At 39.0% G+C, this 17,049-nt stretch overlaps 1 protein-coding gene across 1 annotated transcript in view; it reads left to right on the forward strand.

Annotated features, from left to right (window-relative positions):
• LOC136798020 (polycystin family receptor for egg jelly-like) overlaps window positions 1-16,505 on the forward strand; it is a 31,121-nt gene extending 14,616 nt beyond the window's left edge. The window contains exons 18-36 of the mRNA XM_067054611.1: window positions 571-753; window positions 948-1,042; window positions 1,450-1,554; window positions 1,863-2,185; window positions 2,642-2,925; window positions 3,376-3,576; window positions 3,830-4,159; window positions 4,955-5,200; window positions 5,400-5,961; window positions 6,091-6,410; window positions 6,815-7,045; window positions 7,340-7,463; window positions 7,836-7,976; window positions 10,401-11,329; window positions 11,937-12,037; window positions 12,588-12,804; window positions 13,543-13,711; window positions 14,370-14,975; window positions 15,182-16,505. Of these exons, the coding sequence (XP_066910712.1) occupies window positions 571-753; window positions 948-1,042; window positions 1,450-1,554; window positions 1,863-2,185; window positions 2,642-2,925; window positions 3,376-3,576; window positions 3,830-4,159; window positions 4,955-5,200; window positions 5,400-5,961; window positions 6,091-6,410; window positions 6,815-7,045; window positions 7,340-7,463; window positions 7,836-7,976; window positions 10,401-11,329; window positions 11,937-12,037; window positions 12,588-12,804; window positions 13,543-13,711; window positions 14,370-14,975; window positions 15,182-16,377 (6,363 nt within the window). The 3' untranslated portion in view covers window positions 16,378-16,505. The remainder of the gene's footprint in view (window positions 1-570; window positions 754-947; window positions 1,043-1,449; window positions 1,555-1,862; window positions 2,186-2,641; window positions 2,926-3,375; window positions 3,577-3,829; window positions 4,160-4,954; window positions 5,201-5,399; window positions 5,962-6,090; window positions 6,411-6,814; window positions 7,046-7,339; window positions 7,464-7,835; window positions 7,977-10,400; window positions 11,330-11,936; window positions 12,038-12,587; window positions 12,805-13,542; window positions 13,712-14,369; window positions 14,976-15,181) is intronic.
• Window positions 16,506-17,049: the final 544 nt, after the last annotated feature.

Here is a 17,049-nt window from a genome sequence, read left to right on the forward strand (position 1 = left end):
TTGTTACATCTAGATGCAGTTTATCCGGCCTATTCTGTCAAAATGATAATGAGATTAAAAAGCAAATCAAAACCATCCTCTTGTATGAGTAACTGAAAGGAATAGCCTCAGATGACTAACTTACATTTTTTGTTCATTCTTGAACCTTCTTGTATGCCAATGAGTTCAGAAAGTCGAGTTCCGATAGTCTAAAGTCAATGTGATGCTTTCTATTATGGTCAATACAACTCGACTTCTTTCGATTTTTTCGATGCAAAGATTTGAGCTTTCCATCTATCTTCTGCCATCTCTAACGCGGCAGAAAATTGGCCGTCTAAATATTCGGTCGTATCGTCCCCTAGTTTCCTGCTTGGTCACTCCTCCGGAAATTTCAGACTGCCAGGCTATCAAATCACCCCCTCTTAAAAATTTAAGAATTTCTGTTAAAAATGACGCCTTTTTAAAACCTCCTCTGAATTTCAACTTTTCCTTTGCCCCCCCCCCCCTCTGACAGTTTATTGTAACAGAATGGTCCCTAGCAGAAGGGAGAGAGAAAATATGCATCCATTAAATCAACCATTTTTGTTTCAGTATGTAATGGATGCAAGTGGTTCGAACGATCCAGATACAGAGCACCAAACACATTTACACTTCATTTTCCTGTGTGGTTCACACCGGGTTACCACTCAAACTGTAGAAGATATCACCAAGCTACCTCTTGTACAGTTCAATACATCTCATGTAGGAAACAGCTCTACAACAGACAATTCTACGGTATACCACCCTTTTGAATTCGACTTTATTTTCTTAAATATTTTCTCGCAATCGAACCGCTTAACAGATTGGTTTCGTGGGAACTAATTGGTGATCTTTAACATCCTAACGTTATCTAAGCTAATTCTAATGAGCTAGAATGAGAAAAATCTTCTTTATGAAATTGCTGATTGTAAATTTTTTTTCAATTTCAGAGTGGCTGTTTTGGCTCAGAATTGAGACGCTTTTCAAACCAAACGAATACTTCTTCTTTTACGTTACCCAGTGAATATCTGCTACCGAATCTGACGTAAGTCTCTCAAATGACGTAATTCTTATCTCGTTTGTTCCACTCTGTCTTGAAATAGTATTTTTCTAGAACTTTTCTTGTGTAAGCATTGGACCCTCTGTTGAAGAGGTCCATTTCCGCTAAGAGGAGGGGGCGGTGAAGTTTAATATTTGGCGGAATTCCATAGGAATATACGAAAAAACTGGAATTCCATCGGGATAACATTTTAAATTCTAAAAAAAAGTCAGAATTCCGTGGGGTTTAAACCTACGAATTGCCTGGAATTCCAGATTACACCATTCCAAGCAACAAAGTGTTAGACCTCCACATGGTTTACGGTTTTCTAAAAAATCCCATTTCTAAATCTAACCAAAATTAAGTAGTTACCATTATCCATTTTTCTCACCCTCTCACATTGGCAACACTAGGTTGAACATTTCAGTTTTGGTGTACACTTTGGAACCATCAATACGTTCTGCATGGTACAACCAAACGGTTAGATTTGTGGCCGGCAACCCACCGCAACTCAAAATGTAGGTTGACTGAACTAAAATGATGTATTTTGAAAACCTTTCTCTTCAACCCCGTTTCCCAATATTGAGTTTACGCTATGAAATTTCAATTTTTCGTCATTTTTCGACCATTTTCGTCAATCTTTCTGTCCTTGCATAACGGAAACAGAATAATTCACTCATTGCATCGAATTTCTCTTTGCCAAGGGTTGAAGACCTTTCTTTTTTATGATGCCTGTAACGCCATGTATTAGTCAGCTGTTGGCATTGTGGAACTTGGAATTTCATTGAGAGTCCACCAATCATCAGTAAATCTTTTTTTCTTTTAGCGAGAAGAATTCGAACAAAATGTCTATGGTTAGTGTGAGTGAGGTTCACTCCTTAGAAGGTCAATGTATCTCTGGATGCAATGCATCGTTAACTTACCAATGGTACCTCAAAGTCCTGTCCGAAACTGGTTACTATGTCCAAATTGACGAATCAGTTCTGCTGACAATGGTGACAACGCCGCTGTCTAGTTTTTTCTACAGCGCACGCGCGAACGCTTATCAAGGTGACACGTGGTATATGCTCTTTTTCAGGGCATATCGAAGTGAACATGTCTTTGGAGAAACTTCAATGAAATTCTTCGTCAACAACGCCCCTGAAAATGGTATGATTCTTGTTTTTAACATTTGTTTGGTCAAGAGACCAAAAAGCCCAATATTTCAAATTTCTAATTCCTAAGGAAAACAACAGAAATCTAATAAACAAATAACAGGGGGTTTCAAAGGGGACCCGATTTCGCCATTCCGTCAAATTCTTATCCAATTTCGGTCGTTGATTTTTTTCTAAATTCTGTTTCCCCGGACAAAAGTAGCCTGATTTTCCGTCTTCGACAGTGAACCTAAATTCTGCAAATCCGTATAAAATTTTGTAGAATTCCGCCATTTCGTAAGGAAAAAGAGCAGATTCTGTTCGTCCGCCGACCTTGAACCCCCTCCCCAAAATCCATTTAACTGTGTGCATCAAGTTTGTTTCTTAGAGATCTCTGGTAAACAGAATTTCTTTGATTAATGAATTGAGTAAGAAAGTCACAGTCGGTGTTATCTAAAACTTTTCGTGGTAGGTTTTTGCAGCATCGCACCAAAAGTGGGCACCTTCATGGTCGATTTCTTCAACCTATCGTGTCATGGTTGGCAAGATCTCCACAGTCCATTATCGTATCGTTTTTACACGAAGATGGAAAATGTACTGAGTGAGATCTACCAGGGATGGCTCTCTAACGTCTCCAAACAACTTGCGTTGAAAACCGGAGGAGATATGTCGGATAGTGAAAATATGGAGCAAACCATTTATTTTGAAATCATAGACGGTGTAGGAGCAAGAACGATTGTCAACGATACAGTGCAGGTATATGCTTTTTTTTATAAGAACGACCCTTCGGATGTTCTTAGCTCTTTGAGTTTCAAGCCAAATGCTCTTAAAATTGTCACTTTTTTGTATTTGTAGGTAGTTTTGTTCAAATTCTTAAAAAAAATTTTGGCCATCGCCGAAGCCTTATTGTTCTTACATAGTTTGTTATTATAAAAAAAATGTGCATAGCATCGGTAGTACATAACTTTGTGTTTCCAGGACTCATTCGACACTCGCCAGATAAAGTAAAACTAAATACTAATCTAAATAATGTAGATATCCAGAAGTTTGTTCATACATTTTTTGTAATATCTTTTAATTTTCTAACAAAATTAATTTTGATATCCATTTTGAGAATTTCGTTTCAACAAAGATAGTTGCCATTCAAGATATCATAATCGCAAACCATATTTCTAATGTTTTGCATTTCATCATTAACTTCAACAGGTGAACTTGCCACCGGACATCGACAGCGTGGTGAATGAAGTTTCGGACACTTTGACTGGTGAAAATTCTCCTCTCGATGTTCTCTCACAAAGTGGTGATTATCTGGAGTTATCGAGGCAAGTTCAAATCTACGGCTCATTGTTCAACGCACCACGTGATAAAGACCAAAACAATGATACGCAAAAGGGTGCTAGGGTCCAGGTAGGTGTTGATTTTATTTAGTTGGCTTATACTAAGCATGGCTAAACATAAAATTTCATCCTTCTTAGCTTTTTATTTTTTTACGAGGTAATGAGCTTTTTTTTTTAAGTATCAGATATGGAAACTTTCCTTTTATACCATCAACGAAGAATCGAACTATTGTTTGTCAAACTATAACTTATTGAGAATAAAAACTTTACTTTAGCCAGTGAGATTATAATGGTTTTTCGCTTTCCTATTTTACCTTTTTTAGCTGCGGTCATTATTATACGACAAAGTTTCCAGCATCAAAATGAAATCAACGAAAGACATCAACCTCATTGCTGGCCCATGTGGTGAAGTCTTACAAAACCCGGACGAAATTTCGGACAACACCCGCAAAAAAGTTCAGAGCAAGGTGGACGAAATGTTGGGCGTTTTGGAATCCGATGAACAAGCGCCAAGAAGTGTGGTTTTGGGTGCGCTACCAGGTGTTCTAAGCATGACCAATAAAGTGGCGGAGAGCGCGGCCAATTTGGTGTCCGTCGAACGTGAAGTGGATGGAAAAGTTGATGAAGTGGTCAAAAAACAAAATTTGGATAACGTAAGTGACGTGATTATACAAAATTTATACTCCACTCAAGTGGGAGCTGTATTTTTTTTACCTGGGCCAAAGACTCAACAGTGAATTAATGTATTCGAGATGTAGCTAAAGTCACCATCTACTTTTCTTGGCGACGGTAAAAACACCTAAATACCATTGTCTTTTTAGGTGAGCAAAGGTGATTTAGAGTCGTACATCAACTATCGACTTTGTTTTGCGTCGACTTTACTTACCGTTGGCCTCGATATCCCCCGATACATAAGCCCGCTAACCAATTTTCTGCCACCCGTTTAGAAATACATTATGATATTTTTGCAGTTGATTATCCATAACTCGAGCACGCGCTAAGATTTGTTTGACTTGAATATCTTAAGTTATGTACTAAGGTTTGAAAGACATTGTTAACTGAAGTGATCATAAAACTTGTTCGAGTTATAGCGGTTCGACTTAAAGAGACAGCACTGTAAAATGAATAATCTACCCTTTCATATATATGGTTTTTTCTTTATAAGCATTGCGCTTATAAGCATAACTAGGCTCATATATGGCAAAAATTTAAGCATATGCTAAACATTACCTTGAGCCTTCATACTCAGAGTTTGTTTCTTTTTGACTGGAATTTTACGGATTTTCTAAATTTCTCTAAAATTTTGCTTAGGATAAGCATCCCTCAAAGCATTTTTCAGCTTTGTAAATCTCTCGATCGAAGCATTTCCGAGCCAGCTTTTGGATTTTTGTATGCTTATAAAAAAAAACATGTATATGGTAGGTCATAATTCCTCATCTGTTTTTCAGTCACGACGTCAAGTAAAGAACGCCCGCCAACAAATGAACAAAACTTCAGAAATCCTCAAACACTACAGCACACCCGGCGCTGGTACCATCGTCATAGAAACCAAAGATCAAGCATTGGGATTGGCCAAAATATTATCCAATGAGAAAGAAGCTAGCTCAATGGCGGGTGGAGTTGGCCTTACTTTCAACCCGGGTTTATATCGGAGTGAACAAAGCGAAGATGATAATGATTTTGTAACTGTTAAGGTCGGTTCCCTTGAAATCTTGCTCCATTACTATTATTTTTTCTCTTTTACAAGTCTGTTGTTTCATTGCTATGCCTATGCACGGTTTAATCTTTTCAAACCCCAGTTCAATTCTTCCAAACGGCCATCTTTTCTTTTTAAGTTCTACACGATCATTTTCAATTGTTTTAAAATCGTCATTTATTAAATATCTCTGCCAGGTTTTGAAATTCGCCAACCTTTATTCATTCGATCAATCATCGCTTCGTGTCAACTCTGCCGTGACCGGTATCAACTTTGAAAATTCACAAACAAACGGTCCAATGGAAGTAAAGGATGCTTCAGAACCATTAAAAATCATCATCGAAAACCGGGAACCAAAGCAATCATCCTTTGCAAACAATTCATCAGAAAATTCTAACTCAACTGGTGATGGACTAACGGCGAACGTTTTCCGAATGGAAGTCGGCGACAACGGCGAGCAATGGTCCTTCCACGCCGTTGATATTCACAACGAATCATTCCGCGCCGTTATCAACCCACAAAACACAAGTCTACGATTGACTGTTTATATGCGGGAAAACAACCGGCCATCCCCGGACAAGTATCTCTTCCGCTGGATCGTACCGGACAGTTCATCATGTGATTGGTTGAACCGTACTGGTTTCGTGAACCGAACGGTTGATGTCCTCCGCGACCAACCTGAAGATTACTCGTGTAGACTGCATCCGTTTTCTGTATTCATAAGTGACGAACTGGAGCTAGATGGAAAGTTCATTTTAGGTAAATTTCAGCAAGTAGCATAAAAAATATTTGGGTACCATTAAAAGCTCTTACAAAGTCAAATATAACAAAAATATCAGATTCAGAGAAATTATTTAATGCATGGCTTTCAATTTCTCTTTTTTATAGGCGTTCATTACCTACCATCTATGCAACAAGAAGAAAAACAGCAAAACACGTCGCCTGCTAAGAAACGTCGGCGGCGTCGTAACACGCCTTCCAAAGATTCCGATGACTCCATAATAGACCTTGATCTTGTGGATGATGAATTTTGCGTCACCATAAAACCGCCCCCTCCTACACCAGCGCCCACCCTTCCACCTGGTGAATTCGTGACGTCAATCCCAGTCATCACCAACGACTCGGTTACGTACAATTTGACCATCACCAAAGCCAAATGTTTGTTTTGGGATGAGATGAATGAAACATGGTCGTCAAATGGCTGCTTTGTAAGACCGTCTTTCACTTTCGCACTTTTTTCATAATTTTAAAAAGATAAAAGGTCCAAATAGAACGTTAAACTTTTGAAAATGTAATGTCGAACTCAACACCATATTGCAGTTATCAGTAAAAGCCTCAAGGCAATACGCGTTGGTAGTGGATAAAATACAGCAGAGTCCCTCTAAACTCTAAACCAATATAACTCGAATGTCTCCTTAACTCGAACAAGTTTTCTTGTCTTTTCAGTTAACAACGCCTTGCAATCCTTACTTCCATAACTCGAAATTTCCATAACTCGAACAAATTTGTGTTCCCCATACGTGTTCGAGTTATCGAGACTTCGCTGTCTCGGTGCGTTGAGGTCAGGGTGAGAGGAGACGAAAACTCATTACCATTTATCCATTCTTTCCAGGTTGATGCAGAAACCACTCCAGAACGAACAGTGTGTTTGTGTACACATCTCACGGATTTCGGTGGTGACGTCATGGTAGCGCCCAATCCCATCGACATGAACGCTGTTTTTGCGGGCTTGAATAATTTAGGAGATAATTTGGGTGTTTTGATGGTCATCATCTCACTTTTTCTTATCTACATCATTTTGGGAGTTTGGGTTAGCAAGAAAGATCGCAAAGATGAAATTGAGGTTATTACGGTTATTGAGTTTGGACCAATAAGTGAAATGCTTTTATTCTGAAAATTCTGATTCTTCCTTTAATCTTTCTTTTTGTTGTGTCAAATCGCAATTCGAAACTGAAAAGCAATAAACAAACTCTCGACAAACCTCCAGGCTAAATGTTTTGTTTTCATATTCTTTAAGTTTATATCAACTTTTTTTTTTCTTTTTTTTTATATATGATTTGAGAAACTACATTACACTTACGAACATATACTACTTACAAAAACAAACACAGAAAAAATAACTTCTCTTTTTCACCAGAGACAAATGGTGCATGTTGATTGCACCAACGGGCGACCCATCAAACAAACATTGATCATTACCGTAATTACGGGCGCTGGAAATGGATCTGGAACTACCGCCAGAGTGTATGGTTTGCTTAGAGGTACCTTGATGTTAAATTTTCTACTTCACTGTTTTCAATTCTACCCCACAATCTATCTTGATCATGTGAAGTCTATTGTATTCAGCCATGAATTTGCTATTCACTCTATCCTTGGCAAACGATAGCCCTTGACCCAATAAGCATATGATATAATATCAGGGGTACTCAAAGCAAATTTTTCAAATGAGAATGCTAAGCAACCCCACCCCTGACCCGAAAATTGGAGTTGCTTATAAAAAAGTAATTAATTATTATTCAAGCGAAGTATGAAACTTTTGACCAACTGCTTCAGCTGAGGTAATTACAGATTTTTGACCCGAAAACATATCAAAGAGTATCTCTCAAAACGTTTATATTTCTGTCACATCACAGGTAGCAAAGGTGAAATGGTGATCCCGTTAAACACGTCAGAGAACACGCTTTTCAAAACACGATCCACGGTCATTTTGAAAATCACCTTATCACGGGAGATCGGTGAAGTGGATTTCTTTCGAGTGTTTCACGATAATGGAGGTGAATATTCATTCACTCATTCATTCATTCATTCATTCATTCATTCATTCATTTAGTCATTCATCATAGGGTCCTCCAGGGTTCAGGTACCCCCAAAAAATTTAGGTACCCCCAATCATTTTGGTACCCCCAAAATTTTTAGAATTTTGAAGTAAACCCCCACCCCGGTGGGGTGGAGGTCCTATAAATTAACCTTTGTCCGTTCGTTCGTTCGTTCGTTCGTTCGTTCGTTCGTTCGTTCGTTCGTTCGTTCGTTCGTTCGTTCGTTCGTTCGTTATTAGCTTTCCTCGTGATTGGCTCATTAGTTTTTTCTGATTTTTTGCACAAAGATGTGTAACTATAAACCCTCGAATGTGACGGAGCCCGATTTTCGAAAAAAAAATTTTTGGGCAAATTTGGGCCAAAAAACGGGTTTTTTGGACTTTATGAAAAATTGGATCGTTAACTTTTTCAGATTTTTTGCATGAAAGTAGGGTACCATCATAGGTAAAAGATGGCTCAAGCAGATTTTTTCAAAAAAAATTTTTTGGCTCAAAAAACGCATGTTTATCTATGAGAATCACTATTAATAAGCATACATCAATGTTCTTAGTTAAATTACTCAATTTTTTTATGAGATAGATGTTTTTTTGCTCATGAGGGCTTACTTTTGAAGAATGTGTGTGTTTAGACATGAAATTTTGGTTGCTTGGCGTGTTTTTATAGAAAAACTGGCCAAATTCGATATTTATTTATAAGCACATTATCAATTACCTAGGTTTTAGCTTTTCTCGAGGTTGCCTCTTTGATTCTTTATGATTTTTTGCACAAAGATGCATAACTATAAACCCTCAAATGTGACGGAGCCTGACTTTCAAAAAAAAAAAATTTGGGGCAAATTTGGGTCAAAAAACGGCTAAAGAACGGGTTTTTTGGACTTTGTGAAAAATTGAATCATTAACTTTTTCTGATTTTTTGCATGAAAGTAGGGTACCATCTAAGGTAAAAGATGGCTCAAGTAGATTTTTTCAAAAAAATTTTGTTGGCTCAAAAAACGCATGTTTATCTATAAGAGTCAATTGATAAGCATACATCAATGTTCTTAGCCAAATTACTTAATTTTTTGATGAGATAGATGTTTTTTTGCTCCCAGAGTCTTGAATATGAAAGAATATTTCAAGAGCATGAAATTTTGGTTTTTAAACGCTTTTTTTATAAGAAACAAACGACTAATTTTAATAGATCGTCACTATTTGTGTTCTGAATGATTGTTTAATGGTCACGCTTACGTAGATATCAATTATATACGTGTTAAATGCATAACCAGGTAGGTCCATAAAAATCACTTGTTAATTTTTTTATTGTTAGAAATACAAAATGGGGAATTTTTGCTCTTTTGTCATTCCTGGGAAAATACTTCCATGGCGGCCAGCACTTCTTTTTCAACAAATTCAAGGGTGTCATTTTTTACTATAATTTTCCAGGGTTTTTTTTATATACCACAAACTTTCCAGGGTTTCTAGGGTTTTTAGTTGATCTTTGCTAGTTTTCAAAGATTTCAAGGAATTCTGTCGACAAAAGGAGAAAGGTTGAATTTTCAATTTTTGTGTAAAGGAGGACCCTTAAATTGGCTGATAATTGATAATTTTGCAACCACCCATTCTATCACCCAGACCTGCCAATCTCATATAATTCCAGTGGCACTTAGCGGGTTAAAAGGTAAACCCCCTAAGAATGAGTGTGGAATATCCCCTTGAGTCTAAGGGGTTCCAAAAGTATGTTTTCTTGTTTTTAAGTCACTGCGATGTTTGTATCCCACGCAATGGGAAAAATTTCGTAATTCTGAAAGTTAAAATGGCTGAAAATGGCCAAAAAATTTGGCATTTCAAGGGTTTCAAGGACCCCCAAAACAATATTGACTTTTCAAGGGTGTTTCAAGGGTTTCAAGGAATTCAAGGTGATGGCTTTATACAAAAACAACAGCCCCCGCCCCCACTAATGAAAATGCAGGTACCCCCAAACATATCAGGTACCCCCTAAATTTAGGAATACTTCCAGGTACCTGGCTTTTTTTTAGGTACCCCCAAATCACTGGGGGGGTGGATCCTATGTCATTCATTCATTCGTTTATGCATTCATTCATTCATTCCAGCGCCCGTTTGCTGATCTTCATTCTTTACCCAAAACGAGATAAAGCTGATAAAAATTCGTTTTGCTTGCTTCGCTCTCGAAAAATTTCAAGACACATTTTTTCAGTCAGTGTCAAAACTTGCCTCCCCAGTCAACCCTAATTTCGGTCGACCTACCACGATACTGCAATATGTTGGGTCTGATCGAAATTAGGGTTGACTGGACTTATTTGGACTCCAGTAGTTGTATTCAGAAATAGAAAGAAGTGATCACAACCGCCCTTAATGTCTTTCTTTCATCATTTTTATATTTCAGGTCGAAGTCCATCATGGTATTTACGTTCCATCTTGGTAGTGGACACTGAAACGCGTAACGAGTTCCCCTTCGTCTGCGACACTTGGCTCTCAGTTGAATCGGTGGACGGACAGATTGACCGCACGCTCGTCGTGGCGACCGAAAAAGATTTGAAAAGTTTCCATCTTATCTTCGCATCCAAAGTTTCCAAAGGCCTCTTGGATGGTCATATCTGGTTCTCTATCTTTCTGCGACCTGCCCAAAGTTCTTTTACACGTTTCCGCCGCCTCACCGCCTGCCTCGCTCTCATCTTCCTTACTATGCTCACCAACGCAATGTTCTTTGGGGCGAGTGACGCCCCTGGTGGGCGGAAAATTGTCTATCTAGGGAATTTCAAAGTCAATCTGACGGGCGTGATGATCGGTATACAGTCTAGTATTATCATCATCCCGCCTAGTGTGATTATCATCGAGATTTTTCGTCGTTTGAAACCAAAGAAGAAGCAAAAGGTAAAGGAGATGGAGGTGGTCGAAATTGCCGGTGACGAAAGTTACCTTGATAAAGAAGAAAATGAGGATGAGATGAATAATTCGATGGTTTTCCTCAAAAATGACCAAAACACAAAGAAGAAGGAGAAGAAAAAAGAGAGTAAACCTTTCATGCTACCCCATGGTTTTAAATACGTGGCATATTTCGTTGTTTTTGCTTCTGTGGGTAGCTCTGCAACCGTATGTTTCTTTTACTCCATGATGTGGGGGCCGCGTCGTTCGAACGAATGGCTTGTCTCGATGTTCACTGGTTTCTTTCAATCTGTCATTGTTATTCAACCCGTCAAAGCCGTCTTCGTCGCCGTTCTTTTTGCCGCCATTTTGCGAAAACCCGTCAAACACGACGTCACTCTGCTTGATGATGACGATAAGATAGAGGAGGAGAGAAATGAACAGACAAAGGTACAATCAGTAAGATGTTTCCAAATTTTCATCCAAATGATTCTTCCGTACAGCTTCTTGTTTGTTTAAATAACCACTCCCCCCCCACCTCTTAAAGGGGAGGCGTCGTTTATTCGATGTAATACGCTCTTTACTCTTAGATTCTAAATAAACGGCCCCCCTCCCGCTTGTTAATTTTCGAAAATTTTCGAACCCTCCCTCCCCCGGACCTTATTAGGACCCCCCCCCCGTTTATTAATTTTTAAGTATATTTTCAGCTGTCAAAGAGAAGGACCCTTATTTTGCTCTAAATAGCCTGAGTTTAGCCTATATTTACCTTATTTTTGTGTTTTTAGAAGTACAATATCCAACCCCCGGCAATTAGCCCCCCCCCTCGTTTATTAGAATCTCGAAAATTTTCCAACCCTTCCCCGTTTATTCGAACCCCGCCCCCCCCCACGTTTATTTGGAACGTAAGAGTAATGGTGATCTAATAAGCAAGAAAGTATTTATTTTATCGGTGTCTTTCGAGTATTACATAACTGATTGGAGAAAGCTGCTAGGTTAGTATTAGAGACGAATTTAACTTTGACTATTTACAGCCAAATGGCCTTTCTTTATCTTTCAGCATTCGACACCTCAGACAGAAACTTTGGATGAGAAATTAATTCTTGAAGCGAGAGAGGACGACGATGGAATTATCACTGCTAATGAAGTACCCGTTATCATGTAAGTTTCAACATCTTTTCTTCATGTTGGGTTCTCGAACGCTTACGGGGAATTCAAGCCTTCTGGGACATTTCAAGCCTTCTGGGACATTTCAAGCCTTCTGGGACATTTCAAGCCTTCTGGGACATTTCAAGCCTTCTGGGATATTTCAAGCCTTCTGGGACATTTCAAGCCTTCTGGGACATTTCAAGCCTTCTGGGACATTTAAAGACAGATCTGGACAGATTGACAATGTATAAATTGAAGTCTGGATCGCTAGAAAAAGGATGCTGAGCTTGCAAAACATTGCAGTTTATGAAAATTCTGAATCATTTTGCATTGCTTTTGCTTTAAACAGCTTCATATATGTGTGAAGTCGGTCATTTAAAGGAATGCTTGTGAGCTGAGGGAAAAGAACGTACCCCACGGTATAGGGTGGTAGGGTTTTTTTACTTTATTCAATGTTTTTTCTACTGCTTCCAATTTACTCTTTTATTGGGAATAAGAATGAGAATTACCCCAACTTGAAATTGGATGAGCGAGACATCAAACCATGTTTTTTTCTCGTTAGGCCAACGGACAGCGAGATGGCGCGCGCACGTAAGATGAAGTTGAGAGAGAAGATGTCGAATGTTGTGCTCAAAGACATCCTCATCTATCTTTTTTTTCTGTTGATTGTCGCAAATCTGTCGTACTCAGAGAAAGACAAGCACATGTTTATATACCGACGTGATTTGGTCAATATGTTTGAACGGTCTCGATACACCGGTGGTATTCACTTCGATGCGGTAAGAATGTCACATTATTTGAAACCAAGGGAGGCTTTTAGCAAAATTGAACTCTCTTAGGGGGTTTCTTCGATGAAAATTAAGAGGTTTGATAGGGTAGTACCAATACTTTTAAAAAAGGAGAACAATTTGCCGTAAAGTAATCTACGAAATTTAAGAATGAGAGCATTTTATCTTTTTGTTAACATGCAAGCCTTAGGAAACATTTTTCAATTTTTATCTTGATTTAAACTCTTGAATAGCTTCAAGTCAAAAGTCCAGTCTGAAAACTGATGTGGCTGCTTTACTTATAAGGACGCCAAGTTTGCGTTTTGGTTCTTATATATCTATTAATACCTTAAGGGAACTTATTTTGGCGGGAACTAATTTTGGCGGATTTAGCGAATTTAGACGAAATTCGCCAAAATTAGTTCCCACCAAAATTAAATATTTTGCTTACTCGTCAAAATAAGTTCCCGCCAAAATTAAATTTTTTGTTTCCTTGCCTAAATAACACCTGAAATTCGTCAAAATTGCTCAAAATAAGGCAAAATAGAACAGATTTACGCTGTCATTCGCCAAAATTAGTTCCCGCCAAAATTAAAAAAATTCACTATTCGCCAAAATAAGTTCCCGCCAAAATTAAAATTTTTAGGATATTTGCTGCCCGCCAAAACAAGTTCCCTTAAGGTATCCAGTGTACTTCTGATTCTGTTTTTCAGCTCTCCTAAAGTTTGTTTTTTGATTGCACTTCTTTAGATCAGCAACCCTGGTTTGGTGTACACGTGGTTGCAAGATACCCTCGTTCCCAGTATCTTCGGTGGTCCCTGGTACAATGATGAAGAACCCAACATTCCAGGGTTTATTGAAAATCACGAGAACTTCTTAATCAGTATCCCGAGGATTCGCCAACTTCGCGTCAAGAAAAGTAAGGGCTTTTTCATTTCGCGTCAAGAAAAGTAAGGGTTTTTTCACTTCGCGTCGCGAAAAGTAAGATAAGAGCTTTTTCTTTTCGCGTCAAGAAGAGTAAGGGCTTTCTCACTTCGCGTCAAGAAAAGTAAGGGCTTTTTCATTTCGCGTCAAGAAAAGTAAGGGTTTTTTCACTTCGCGTCAAGAAGAGTAAGGGCTTTCTCACTTCGCGTCAAGAAAAGTAAGGGCTTTTTCATTTCGCGTCAAGAAAAGTAAGGGTTTTTTCACTTCGCGTCGAGAAAAGTAAGGGCTTTTTCTTTTCGCGTCAAGAAGAGTAAGGGCTTTCTCACTTCGCGTCAAGAAAAGTAAGGGCTTTTTTATTTTGCGTCAAGTAAAATAAGGGCTTCCTCATTTTGCGTCAAGTAAAATAAGGGTTTTCTCATTTTGCGTCAAGTAAAGTAAGAGTTTTTCACTTTGAATAGGAAATTCTACTCGCTTCGCAAACAGGCCATTATGATTTTTCAAATTAGATTTTCTCCATCTCTTTCCTTCGAAGTTTTCCTCCCTTACGAGAAATTCCGCCTTATTATTTACTCACAACCGGCCGGCCACTGCTTTAGCAAGGGCAGTTTTCCAACATAAATCTTGCACTTTAATTCACTTCCCCTTTCTTTTAGATTCGTGTAAAGTACCGAACGAGTTTCGTGCTTACATCCATCACTGTGAAGGAGATTACTCTTACTCCAGTGAAGATACTAAAGATTACCGAACAGGATGGGTTGCTATGGACAACCAACAAAACAACACTGTCAGTCGAAAGCGTCGTGACTTGACTTTCGTGATGGAACCGAAACGTCGAGCACGTCGCTCAACATCGAATGGGGTTTACAAGAATATGGTAACCGGTGCCGGCAAAAAGAGTTCAAAAGCTCGAAGATTAGCGAAGAAAAGGTCGCCCGGTGGTAAAAGGGTGTATTACGTCAGCCCTAAGGCTCTCTTGCCTGGCGGTGCTGTTATCTCCTGTTTTGATCGCTGGGAGCACCGAACGCAATCTGAACTCAGGGGTTTTCCTTTTGTGGGAAGAATGCTGACGTATGCAGGAAGTGGTTACCATGCCAATCTTGGATACAACGAAGAAACAGCGTGGACAGTGATTGCTGATCTTCATTCACATAATTGGTTCGATGAGCAGACACGCGCCATCTTTATCGAGTTCACTGTCTACAACCCGAACGTCAATTTATTCGCAACTGCTTTCCTTTTCACAGAAATGACTCCCACAGGTGAGCCCCTTTGATATTTTTTGATTTCTTGAGTTTTTTTACTTTTAAATTTCATTGCCTCCGTACTTACCTGTGAGAAAATTTTTCTCTTTCGTGAATTCGTCGATTCAAATCTTCCAAGTCTCTGCCATTCCTCGTTGCTATCTTCTTTGAGACCTTTTGCTAAACTCTATGGCAAATGATAAATCTTGTTTTTTATCCTTTAGGTGGATCCTTGCCATGGGCTGATTTCAAAATTTTCAACGGATATCGCTACTCTGTCAATGTGAACGCAATGAGTCGAGTTGCCGAGCTTATTTTTGTCGGCTTCGTTATTTATTACACTGTGAAGGAGATCCGTAAACTCCTGAAACAAAAATGGCTATATTTCCATAGTTTCTTCAACATCATTGAAATTCTACTGATACCCTTATATTGTGCCATGTTTTGCTTACTTTTGGTTCGCTGGTTGACTACAGCCAGAAACATCAAAATGTTCAAAGAGAATCCAAAAGATTTCGTGAGTTTCCAATACGCGGCCACTGCTGACGAAGTTTTGCAAGCCGTCATCGGATTGGTGGCTTTCTTACTCAACATCAAATTTCTTCGACTTTTCCAATTCGCCAAAACCTTCTTCAGTATAGGCCTCATCATGAAGACGTTCGTTCATCCGTTGTTGATGTTCATGGTCCCCTTTCTCGGTTTCTTCTTGCTTTTCGCTTACTGCGCCCACCTCGGGTTGGGGACACAGGTATACGAATACAATTCGCTGGGGCGCACGTGTGTTTCGCAATTTCTCCATTTGCTCGGTGCCGTAGATTTCGAACTAATGCAAGAAGCGCGGCCGTTGTTCGGGCCGCTGTATTATGTGGCCTTTTCAATGTTCATGCTGAACGTTGTTTTTAACGTTTGTATCGCCATCATTTGTGAAGCGATCGACGATGATTATGAGGAAGAGTACGTCAAGCAAGCAGGTGATATCCAACTCGTCGAATACATGATCACGCGTTTAAAACGTTTCGTCGGGCGGTACGAAGAGGGCGCGTGGCGTGACCAGTTGGATGAAGAAGTGTCTCGGGATAAATACGAAACCTGTGACGCTTTGATGACGAGATTGGAGAAAAGTGTTGACGAGATACACAATTATGTCTTCCAACAAACGGCGAGTTGTAATGAGAAAGAGAAAGGAGAACACACGAATTTGGGCGTTGCTACGGAGAACAGTGTAACTGTGGAAAACGTTGAGGAGGAGCGCAGTGAGACAGTAAATGGCTCAGTGGAGGAGTGTGATGAGAGAAGCGTCAACGAGAGAGACGAAGATATGATGCAGATTAAAAGCGAGAAAGAAGAGGAAAATACAGAAACGAACGAAAATGAAGAGCAAACTGTTGACGAAAACACTACTTCTCTTGATTCGAACTGAAATTTTGTTCTTTCATTTTGAATATTGTGATATTATTTTAGAGTGACCTGTGCTATATGATAGCTACAATCTCAGTCAAAATATATTGAGAATTTTGGTTAATTCCTCGTTTTCAAACAGTTTTCAAACAGTTTTCAAACAGATTAAAGTTCGGGCGAGAGAAAGTCGCTTTTGGGAAAATTGATAAGTCTATTCGAATATTTCAATTTGCGAGGGGTTTACAGGGGTTCGCAGACTACCAGGCTATATCCTAAGCTCTATTGGACCATTCTTGGACTTTTAGTTCCTCAGATCCTAAGGTTCTAAGTATTAACTCTAGCATTAAAAGTCTACCCGTCCAACCTAATTTAGAGCGCTTCCAAATCGATTGTGGTTGTAAGATTTCGTGGGAATTTCCCTTTTTCTCAAATAGTATGACTTTGATTGTACATCTATTCTGTCTGTCGTAAATTCTTTAGTGCTTCGGCACAATATTTGTGATATTTCGAATTTCTTTTATAATTCTTTTTGCGTGTGTTTTCATGTATTATATCATAATTCAAATATCTTTTGACTTAAAACTACCGCTGCGTCCTTGCGTCTTCGGTACCAAATTAATTCCAGTTCACCACGTGCTGAGCTAAAATCGGATAATATAAAGTCTGTCTGCCTCTTTCTCTGTTCACCGTTAGC

Source organism: Clytia hemisphaerica, unplaced genomic scaffold (genome assembly GCF_902728285.1).
Source record: "Clytia hemisphaerica strain Z4C2 unplaced genomic scaffold, Clytia hemisphaerica genome assembly, whole genome shotgun sequence".
NCBI classification, from domain to species: Eukaryota; Metazoa; Cnidaria; class Hydrozoa; order Leptothecata; family Clytiidae; genus Clytia; species Clytia hemisphaerica.